This window comes from Mandrillus leucophaeus, unplaced genomic scaffold (genome assembly GCF_000951045.1).
Source record: "Mandrillus leucophaeus isolate KB7577 unplaced genomic scaffold, Mleu.le_1.0 Scaffold221, whole genome shotgun sequence".
NCBI classification, from domain to species: domain Eukaryota; kingdom Metazoa; phylum Chordata; class Mammalia; order Primates; family Cercopithecidae; genus Mandrillus; species Mandrillus leucophaeus.
In genome coordinates this window covers 3,526,537-3,538,210 of record NW_012102266.1, presented here as the reverse complement: position 1 = coordinate 3,538,210, position 11,674 = coordinate 3,526,537, and the positions used below count along the sequence as shown (strand labels likewise).

Here is an 11,674-nt window from a genome sequence, read left to right as displayed (position 1 = left end):
ACTCGTTGTTGAAGTTACTGTTTGACAAAATGACAAAATCATGTTTTCTTTTTATAGTAGGAAAACCTGAAACGTGGGAAGATGACCGTAAAGCGGTCTTAGTTTAACTGCCTGTATGGATTAATTTATTTGATTATTCCACAACTGTCTGTATCTCCAAAGTAACACCCTCCCTCCCTCCTTTCTGTGTGTAGGATCAACCAATGGGAGGCTGGGAGATGATCAGAAAAATTGGAGACACATCAGTCAGTTACAAATATACCTCAAGATATGTGCTGAAGGCAGGCCAGACTGTTACAGTAAGTGAATCTAGTTATCATTTAATTTAACTTCATTGTGTTAACAAAGTAACTCAAAAAGTTTTTTGGCTAAAAGAGAAACATTTTAGAAATGGCCATTAAAGCACTTTTTATATTATTAGGTCATTACAAGTGCTATAAAAGATTTTTAAAATTCTGTCTTACTGAGAGTAGTGAAGAATTGACCTTTGAATTATTTTTATCTTGTCTGTTCCAGGAGATATAAAAGCTATCTCTTGACTGATAGTTGTAGCCCAGTGTCATTCAGGAGACACTGCTTGGCATAAAGAACTGTTAAGAATCTAGCATTAACGTATGTCTATAACAGCAATCTCCAGCCTTGGGTGAGCTTCAAAATCATCTGGGTAGTATTTTGGTGTTCAGGCCCTACTTCACCCTTAGCTATCTTTGGGGTTGGGGTAGGAACGTAGGTTTTGAATAAAAGTCCTTAGATTATAGGCACCCTTGTAAATTATCACTAAGTGGCATTCTGAGTCTTGATTTCTAATTGGTGTGTTCTGAAATACTGCATCCTTAATAGTTACTGAAATGTTAATTAGCTTACTTTTTAGAGAAGTATGTTTCATTGAGTAAACAAAAGATTCTTTTGCTTTTACTTAGTAGATAGATTTAGCTAATGATAAAATATGTTAACTTTGATATAGATTTCAAAGAAGTCACTCTTTTCGTCCTAAAAGAATGTAGAGGTGACTGTCTCTTTCTTTTTATATATTCTTCTTTAAAAAATATTAAACATGTGTTTTAAATGTGTTTAAAATTTTATGTTGATACATACCTTACTATTGACGATCAAAGGCTCAGACTTCTCTTTCAAAAGGTATGTTCGGAGAGCATGATGCCACTTTGTGAAAATATCAGATGCTAATTTGTTAATAATGGGTAAAAATAGGATCAACTATCCTAACTACAATATCCTTTCATCTCTTTAGTAATCACTATAGTGAGAGAAAATTGCTCAGTCCTATTATATGTCTTACAGAAGTTGTATACTGTGGTAAAAAGAATCTGACATTTTAGTTCAGAGGATTCAGAATTGAGTGTGCTCTCTATCTCAAAAGTAATAATATGGAAGCCTTATGCCAATCATCTACTTTTTCTACTGGGTATACTACCTCAGGGACTAAATACATGGATTCTAGAGGTCTAGTGGAGAACTCAATTATCATATAAAATAATGTGATACTTTTTTTCTTCAGCAACTGGTATTAAATGTGATAAGCAGCTCTTTGGAACATGGTAGTGCTAAGTGGTCGTTCTGTAAAATTGCAGAGGCAAAAGCAAAGATCAGTTTAAAATTCTAGAATAGAAATATGAGAACCACATGTGTAATTTTAAATTTTCTTATAGCCACATTATAGTAAAGACATGAATTTTAGAACTATATTTTATTAAACCCAATATATCCAAAATATTGCTTTAACATGTAATCAGTCTAAAAAGTCAGATATTTTTACGTTCTTTTTTTTTTAAATTTAGCTAAGTCTTCAAAATCTTCTGTGTGTTTTACCCTTACAACACATTCATTCCAGGCTAGCCACATTTTAAGTGCTAACAAGCCACATTTTGCTGCCGTATTAAATGACATGGCTATAGGACATACTAGTTTTAGGTTAAATTAGCCAGCAAGGATATTGACATTTTATGATGATGATTATTAACATAAACCAACTATTTGATTACATATAGGCTAGTGAGAAATAATGCTTACAAGTAGGAAAACACTAACATTCCACATCATCTAAATGTTGGACCAGATTCAGTTCTTTTTTTCAGTTTCATCCCAGTTAATATCTTGTGCCCCTGTCCATTTGTAATGCTGGTGAAAGATCTGGATTCTTCAGGTGAACATCTTAAGAAGTAAGGGCTGTCTCCTAATCAGTAATTCGTAGATTTTTCTCCTGTTACCACCCCCACTCCCCACCCTTTCTTTTTTTTGATAGAGACAGGGTATCACCATGTTGCCCAGGCTGGTTTTAAACTCCTTTGTTCTAGTCATCTGCCTGCCTCGGCCTCCCAAAGTGCTGGGATTACAGGCTGGAGCCACTACACCTGGCCCCCATTGAAATATACTTGTCTTTGCCATCTTCAGCTTTCCTTTTGCAGTCATAAAGTCTTTTATGTTATATAACAATGTATGAATTACAAACTTTTCTGTTTCTGTTTGTTTTTAAATGCTCTTTCTAAAAGATCAGGGCTAGTAGTATCCCTGTAGCTAGAGGCATTGAGCTTCCTAGAGGTGTAGTGATTTGTCCATAATTCAAACCTAGGCTTTCTGACTGCCAGGTGCTCTTTACTGTATCCATTCTTTTTTGCCAGTAGATATATAAAAAGAATTTTCATGCTCACGAGAAGGAGAATATAATTTCTTTGTTTGGCCTATTTCAACAGCAATTATATTTTCCCTTGAACAGCGAGTGATTTATCCATTTCCAGCATTCTTTTTGGAGTGCAGTCTCAGATACTCTAGGGTATTGTGACACTGTCTCTGTTTGGAGATGTACCAGTTTCCATAAGATTATTCTAGATGGGCTGTCTGCTGCAGAAGGTCTCTTTATTTCTTGCTGTAGGCAGCCAGAGAACATTATTAGAGGGAGTCACAGAAGGCTGTCTAACGTGGAAGGATGGCCCATAAAACCCACAGAGTAATAGAATGCTGAGGCTACCATTCACTGAGTTAGCCAGCCACTGAGTGTGGGTTATCACTTGGTCTTTTCAATAATTCCACCTGTTACAGGTGCCATTTCTGCCCTGTTTTATGGATGACTAAAGGAAGGTAACTTGCTCAGGGTCAGCTGGTGTGTAAAGGAACTAGGATGTGAGTGTAGGCAGTTTTACTTCAGGGCCTTATGTATCATCGTCTTCACTTATCAGATGGGGAAGCTGAGGCCTTGAGAAACTCTGTGAGTTCTGGCCACATAGCTATGTATAGCACTCTGTAGCGGGGGCATAGTTCTCAGACTTTTAGAGTCAAGTGTTTGAGTCTCATTGCATTGCTGTCATTGGCATGTGGGAGAGCTGGGTTCTGGGTGTGCTGATATCCTTTGATTTTTACAGATTTGGGCTGCAAACGCTGGTGTCACAGCCAGCCCCCCGACTGACCTCATCTGGAAGAACCAGAACTCATGGGGCACTGGCGAAGATGTGAAGGTTATACTGAAAAATTCTCAGGGAGAGGTATGACCAGTTTATCAGGACCACCACAATGTTAATTTCACTTGAAAGTTCACTGTGCAAGTATAATCAAGATCAGATTGAAACGTGCATCAACTGATTGCATAAACAGACCAAAGCTGCTAAGTAAATTGAACTGAAGCTGTCTTTAAATTTTAGGAATAAATAGGAGTGTATTATAGAGTACGGATTATTAGCACAAGCTCCAGAACAGATTGTCTGTGTCCAGTTTCTGTTTTCACTGCACATTAGCTTTCTGACTTTGGGCAAGTTACTTCGCCTCTCTTAGATTTCTCATTTAAAAGTGGATATTAATGACACAATATCAATGAGCTAATAATAAGAATGAGACAGTACTTGGGAAATGCTTGGAATAGTGTCTGGCATAGTACATTTATCTAGTAAATGCTTACATTATTAATCTTGTTACTAGCTCTCAGAATGTTCATGAAACTGTGAGTTTGAAGACTGTGGAATGTACATCTGCTTGGAGTGTGTGTTTTCAGTGTGTCAGTCTTAGAATCCTTGTCAAAGTACCTTACCTTCCCCACTGCCATGTAAAGACACTGCATATACCCCTACCAATAGTAGTCTAAAGCAGCTAAAGTGTGCTTTGAAGCTAGTAAAACATGGCTTCCTCCTTGTCTTTCCCTAGTGAATCACCTTATCCAGGTGCTGTACAAAGCATCACTGAGCCTCTGTTTAGAATTTGTTGCGATTGCCATAAACAAGTTAATGGAGCTTGTGTTGTGAGTTCAGGATGGTTTGTACTTCTCATTTTCCTTTTAGTTGTAATACTGCTTTTTCATCTTGCCTACCATGAGAGCTGTAAGTTGCCTTGCAAGGGAGCCATTGGTCATAACCTTGTTCTGACATGCTTACTGGTTCTGACCTTTTCACCCAGTTTCCAGGCTGGTAGGCGCTGCTGTTTTGTACCTTACAACCTGACTGGGTATGCATTTCAGTCTGAGTGGTGCTGAAAGGAGATATGTAGTGGGAATGTTAGGCTGGCAAACCTGGTACGGAAGCTAAGCATATTTACAAGTGCAGGGTTATTCATTTATTTGGAAAATCCTGAGTGTGTGCTATATGCCAGCCACTTTGTGTTAGGAATAAGCAGGAAAAAAGCCACACGTGGTTTCTGGCATCATGGAGCCCACATTCTAAAGAGAGTAAGGGAGCCAGGGAATAAGATAAAGTGACTTTCTGATAAATGTAACAAAGATAAACTGTGGTATCAGGCCCGGTACGGTGGCTCATGCCTGTATTCCCAGCACTTTGGGAGGCCGAAGGTGGGTGGATCACCTGAGGTCAGGAGTTAGACACCAACCTGGCCAACTTGGTGAAACCCCGTCTCTACTAAAAACACAAGAATTAGCCAGGCACGGTGGAGCGTGCCTATAGTCCAGGCTACTCAGGAGGCTGAGGCAGGAGAATTGCTTAAACCCAGGAGGCTCAGGTTGTGACGAGCTGAGATTGCGCCACTGCACTCCAGCCTGGGCAACAGAGCAAGACTGTCTCAAATAAATAAAGTAAATTACAGGACTTGCTGAATAAAGTTCCTCAGAAGAGGGTCCAGAATTGAGCCCTAGAAAATAGTGACATTAGGAATAAGAGCAAAGGAGGTAGTAGATGAAGTCAGTGAAGTCAGAGGAAAATGGTATGTGATGTCAGGAAAACCAAGGGAGGAAAGTGTCTGCGAAAGATGGAGTGGTCAGTGGGTCAAATCACAGCGTCCCCTTAGGGGTTTTTTGTCTGCTCCCATAGTGCACAGGTGGGCCTCTAACCTGCGTGGTGCTCATCACATTGTTCTCGCTCACTGCAGGAAGCACACTGAGGGCAAGGGCCTGTTCTGGTACATCCTGGCATCATGCCTGGCACATAACAGGAATTCAGGAAGCATTTACTGGATGCATTTTTTAAAAAAAAATCAGACATGGACCATGACTTACGTTCCGAGAAATAAAGCAATAGCAGCATTCATTATAGGAGTCTGAGATGCCTGCATAAAAAGTTCTGTTCATGGCCATCTTCCCGTCTATGCCTTACTGTAAACATGTCTCTTGCGAAACATTGTTAAGAGTAGTAATTTGCTTAGATAAGACTGAAAAGCACTGTTATAAGGGGTACATGGCAGATTAAATGAACTTTCATGACCCATGGAATCTAGTCATTATTTCTTTCTTTTTTTTTTTTTTTCCTGTGTAAAAGTGTGTTCCAAGTTAGAGACAATGTTATAGGAGGGTATTTGGAATAGAGCAATAGGATTAAATGCCCCAAAAAATAGATACAGTGACATGAACCAAGTACCAGATATTATGACATGAGATGCATCTTCAGACAGTATTACTAGTATTACTGATGACATATTAGTAAAGCTAACTGAAGCTTAGTTCCACTTCATAACTCAAACATTGAATATTAGATTATTTGATTGGTTGCTTGGTCCATTCTTTTTTTTTTTGAGAAGGAGTCTCACTCTGTTGCCCAGGCTGGAGTGCAGTGGTGTGATCTCGACTCACTGCAACCTCCGCCTCCCAGGTTCAAGTGATTCTCCTACCTCAGCCTCCTGAGTAGCTGGGACTACAGGCACGCACCACCACGCCTGGCTAATTTTTGTGTTTTTAGTAGAGACGGGGTTTCACCATCTTGGTCAGGACGGTCTCAATCTCTTGACTTTGTGATCTACCTGCCTTGGCCTCCCAAAGTGCTGGGATTACAGGCGTGAGCCACTGCGCCCGGCCAAGGTTGGTCCATTCTTTTAACAAACTTCTACTACCTTTGGCTTGCGAGGCTCTGTTTTAAGTGAGTTCTGTCAGAATTGAGGAGAGAAAGTATTATGAATATAGGTCTTATTTCATTAGACATTATTCATTTAATTCAGTAAGACCATATTTGTCAGTAGGGACCAGACCACATTAGCAACAATCTATAAACAATCCCCGCCATAAAGACTAGTTTGCAGTAAGATTGTTGGTAACTGGCTTAGTCAGTTTTGTTTTTTATGTATTTTTTCCTCTTGCTGGGGCATTGGAAATATCAGAAAACCCAATTAAACTGGCTTAGAAATAATGGGAATTTTTGGGGCTCACATAATAAAAAATTTAAATAGTGGACCTGATCCAGTGGCTCACAGCGTGTCCCCGGGGATCTGTCTGTTGTCTCTCTTCTGTTTGCCTCCCTTGGGGACGCAGGATAGCTGCCAGCTGCTCCCAGAGGTACGTCTTTTCTATTTGCTTTTTGTGGGAAGGTGCTGTTTCAAAAAAATGGTCTTTATGGTGGAGTTTACAGATTGTTGCTAATGTGGTCCGGTACTACTGACAGATAAACATGGTCTTACCCAATTAAATGAATCCATACCAAAAGTGACTGTCTAATGAAATAAGACCTGTATTCATACCACTTTCTCTCCTCGTTCCTGACAGAACTCTCAGAACAGCCTAGCAAGCAGAAGGCAGTAGAAGTTTGTTAAAAGAATGGGCAATCCAGCCCACCAAATAATCTAATATTGAGTGCTTGGATTATGGAGGGAAGCTAAACTTCATCCCCTGTGAGGCACCCATCCTGGGCTTCACTCACACTGGACTAGGGTGGGTCACGTGCCTGCCTGTAAACCAGTTTCTGGAGTTGGGAGGGTGGAGTTAGAGCTGAAGCCTTCTTCCTCCCCTTTACAGCCACATCGCACTGGGCTGCTTGTAACACACGTGTGCTCCATGGGGGGCGTGCACCCAGAAAAACCGAGGGGCTCTTACCCAAGAGGGAGGGGGCACTGGGTGGTTAAAAACAGCAGATGTCACCATGGCAAAAAAAGAAAAGATGTTTTTTATGAGAGAAATAAAAAGTTAAGCAGTCCTTCCAAACTTTCCAGAATATAGATATAATGGAAACTTTTGTATATGCAAATGATTACTTATATATGCAGGGATGTAATATATAAAATATAAAAATCATCTTTCATCCACATAAGATCGCCCTGATTTGTAGCATTTCCTGATTTCTGTCGTGTAAATACTCCTACCATGGCTGATGCCAGGCTTCTAGCATTATATGACTGAGCACAGAGCTGTGCAGGGATGAGCAGCATCAGCAGGTGCAGCTGGCTCCGGGCACCACTGCACAGATCAGTGCACCTTCAGGTGCCCAAGGCTCTGAGCAGGGGCAGACCAATGCTACGTTTTATAGAGAGAGTAAAGCCTGTCATGTAAGACCATTTATGTGGACTTTTCAGGACACGTGGGGTAAACACATTTATTTAGTAACATCTTGACTAATAACAATTTTCTTGGTCTAAACCTCCCAATAGCTTTTTGGTTCTAAATTATTATTATTTTTCCACCTAGATTTTTAGACATTAGCTCACGCATTTTTTATACAGACTTTCTGTATTAGATTAGTTGGTTTTTGCATGTTTTCAAATGAAAAGTGCTTAATAGTAGAGTTACACTTAAAGTAGTTATGTTAAGGTAATTCATAATAATGAAGATGGGCAAGTTGCTGTTTTTTGAGCTTCTCATTGAGGCTAATAGTCTTAAGTTACATCATGAGCCTTAAGAGCCAGTGTTTGCATATGGGATGTATACCACAAGCTTCTAGAAGCTGGAATGTGGTAATTTTGTTATAGAAGATTTTATTTGACTCGTTCCTCATTTTAAGATGAGTTGAGAAAAGCTGGGTACTCTCAAAGTTTTTTAAGAATTTATTTTCTGCTTTATATGCTGCTGTCTCCTAGTTGATATCTTGAATGGTGGTTGATCTAGGGAATCACATTTGTTTTTTATTACTAATTTGGTTAAAACACTGATATTTTTGAAATGGCTATTTCTGTTTGTAAAGATAGACCAGTTTCACAGAATTGAACTTACTGGCTAATTGAGAGACTCAGAATGGTCCATCTTCCTTGGTCCTGCAAGAGTAATAAAAAATCCACAAAATACTACTCTGCTACCTTACTTTATTTACAAAACACATTCTTGGGCATATTTCAAATCGAAGTCTCATTTCTGTGACACTGGGTTTTGGTTTTCTTTCTCTGCCATTGTAAACTAGCTGGTCTGTGTTAGATAAGCTTTTACTGAAGTAATATTGTGTCTTCCCCTGTAGCATTCTCTTTCTTGAGTGACCTTAGGACATGGGACAGAATAAAATTATATGCTCTGCAGCACTCTTGAGGACACACTCATTTACTTGCTGCCAGATCGTCAGGTTAGCCTTGTACTTAAGCAAAAACACTGCTGCATTTGTGCCAAGTCAGCATTTTCCACAGGAACGTAATCTGTATTTGACCTTTTTAGTAGAAAATGGAAATAATTGCTTTCTGTCATACCTTTAGTGAATGATAGGAGACCTATTTCTGTACAGAATACATTGGAACCTCACTAGTCCGTTACTGGTAAATAGTGTACAGTGTTCATCTGTCTTGATTTTGTTTCATTCAAGAGGTGTCAGTTGCTGAAAGGAATGAAAGGAGCTTGTCCTTTCTTCTCACTCATCAGGTGGTCCTGTTGCTGATGGTCCCTGAGATCACAGTTGGCTTCCAGCTTCTCCTAGTTGATATCTTGAATGGTGGTTGATCTAAGGAATCACATTTCTTTTTATTACTAATTTGGTTAAAACACTAATATTTGTGAAATGGCTATTTCTGTTTGTAAAGATAGACCAGTGTCACAGAATTGAAGTTATTGGCTAATTGAGAGACTCAGAATGGTCCATCTTCCTTGGTCAGCATTTATTTAGCACCTTCTCTTTGCCAGGATCTAAAATCTTTAAGCTGAATTAATGTTGAGTTGTATAAAGAATTTAGTATGTCAAATAATTTGTAGAATTCTTAGTAACAGAATAGTATAAAAAGCAGTGAAAACTTCTCAGCAGGTATTTCAAATTGGATGACACTTCCTCCCCTGTAGGAAATATGGAAGGTATAAGAACTGCTGCTAGTTATGCAGAAATTTCAGTTCATTAACCAGAAAGTTACTGATATACTGCTCCCCCGACCCCACCCCTTTAAAAATAATAAACAGGGGCTGAGTGTGGAGGCTCATGCCTGTAATCCCAGCACTTTGGGAGGCTGAGGTGGGTGGATCACTTGAGGCCAGGAGTTCAAGACCAGCCTGGCCAATGTGGCAAAACCCTATCTCTACTAAAAATACATAAAAATTAGCTGCACGTGGTGGTGCATGCCTGTAATCTCAGCCACTGGGGTGGCTGAGGCATGAGAATCGCTTCAACCTGGGAAGTGAAGGTTTCAATGAGCCGAGGTCATGCCATTGCACTCCAGCCTGGGTGACAGAGTGACTCTATCTCCAAAAAAAGGGATGAATAATAGTAATAATAATAAACAGAAATGCTGTCTCTTTTTGTTTTCTTTTTTGAGACAGTCTTGCTGCAACGCCCAGGCTGGAGTGCAGTGGCGCGATCTCAGCTCACTGCAATCTCTGCCTTCTGGATTCAAGCCATTCTTCTGCCGCAACCTCCTGAGTAGCTGGGATTACAGGCACGTGCCATCATGCCCGGTTAATTTTTGTATTTTTACTAGAGACAGGGTTTCACCATGTTGGCCAGGCTGGTCTCAAACTCCTGACCTCGGGTGATCTGCCCGCCTCGGCCTCCCAAAGTGCTGGGATTACAGGTGTGAGCCACTGTGCCTGGCAAGAAATGCTGTCTCTTAAGCAAAGAAAAGGTCCCTCTCCCCCGCACTTGGTGATTCTAAGTGTGTTTTTTAACTTAAAAGTAAACTACTATTGTTTTTAGGAGGTTGCTCAAAGAAGTACAGTCTTTAAAACAACCATACCTGAAGAAGAGGAGGAGGAGGAAGAAGCAGCTGGAGTGGTTGTTGAGGAAGAACTTTTCCACCAGCAGGTATTACTTTATTTATTTAATATATTTATTTTAAATTTTATTAACAGAATTGCATGAAGACCAAGAGTGTGGTTGGGTTTTTCCCCTATCAGTTGATGAACCAGAGCAGTTATCTACCAAGTGGGGTTTGTATTCCCCAAAGGGATATTCAAGGTGATACTTTAGGGTACTGGAAGAATATGTTGACACTTTTATTTTTATTTTTTCTCATACTACCAAATTTCAGTTTTGTCTTTTGTTTTCTCATGTGCATTATGTGTTATAGTAAAACATGTCTATGGATTGGATGTTTTGCCCCCAAACTTGTTTACTCTGTGGGGTTCTATGATTAAAAAGTTCAGATCACTAATTTAGAGCAAGCATCTGCATATAAACTTTAAAAAAACAAAGGAATATTCAACTTCAGTGTGAAACACAATTCTTGCTCTATTAAGTTCCTAATCATTGTCTAATTGCAAGATAGATTTTAGCTGATGGTTGGGCTTTTGAGAGCCCTTGAAAAAAGAAACTCCAAACTTGGTTTTAATTGTAATTAAATTGGAATTATTAATAACTAATGAGCCTTCAGTTTATATTCTCAAGCTGTTTGAGTCTGATCATTAATCAAAGTGTCTACCCTTATCCTGAGAAGACTTTGTCTCCATGGCTCCAGATTTTTAGTCTTAAGTCTGCTTTGCTTCATTAGCCTTAGTCCTGATCTAAATAAACACTGTCTCATGTATTTAATCCCCAGGGTTGAGAACCACTTGAGGTGGGTTGCATGAAGTAGCATGAATTTTTTACCTGGATGCCTTCTCGTACATTTAGGAGGAATATTTTAAAACACATACATTACACTTAGCTTACAAGAAACAAGCACAAGTTCCATTTTCTGTGCTTAAATAGGAAACATCGTAATTACTAGAAGTAAAATAATTATGTAAGAGATAACTCACAGCGTCAGACAAGTGGCTCAGCATGAGTTATAGCATGTCAGATGCTAGAGGAGGTACTCCAGGCCAGCAGAGTAGTTGAGAAGAACTCTGGGAGGTGATGCTTGTCCACTAATTGAAGGATGGGTAATTATTTGAGTATTGGAGAGAAGGCAGATGATGGTGTTGTGAGGATGTTGGAATTATCTGTTGCTTCATTAACAGACCACCCTAAAGCTTAGTGGCTTGAAACAGTTGATTTCTTACTTCCCATAATTCTGTGGTTTGACTGGGCTCAGCTGGGCAGTGTTTCTGTTCCACATGCTGCACACTGAACTCAATCAAGCAGGCTGCGTTCAGCTCAGAGGTTGACCTGGGCTGGAATATCTTTTAGGTCTCTTTCTGTGTGGATTTCTA

The 11,674-nt window shown here is 39.7% G+C and overlaps 1 protein-coding gene across 1 annotated transcript in view; it reads left to right on the top strand.

The window, feature by feature from the left end:
- Positions 1 to 11,674, top strand: part of LMNB1 (lamin B1) — a 39,112-nt gene that overhangs the window by 23,759 nt on the left and 3,679 nt on the right. The window contains exons 7-9 of the mRNA XM_011981220.1: positions 195 to 299; positions 3,375 to 3,494; positions 10,239 to 10,346. Coding sequence (XP_011836610.1) covers positions 195 to 299; positions 3,375 to 3,494; positions 10,239 to 10,346 — 333 coding nt within the window. The remainder of the gene's footprint in view (positions 1 to 194; positions 300 to 3,374; positions 3,495 to 10,238; positions 10,347 to 11,674) is intronic.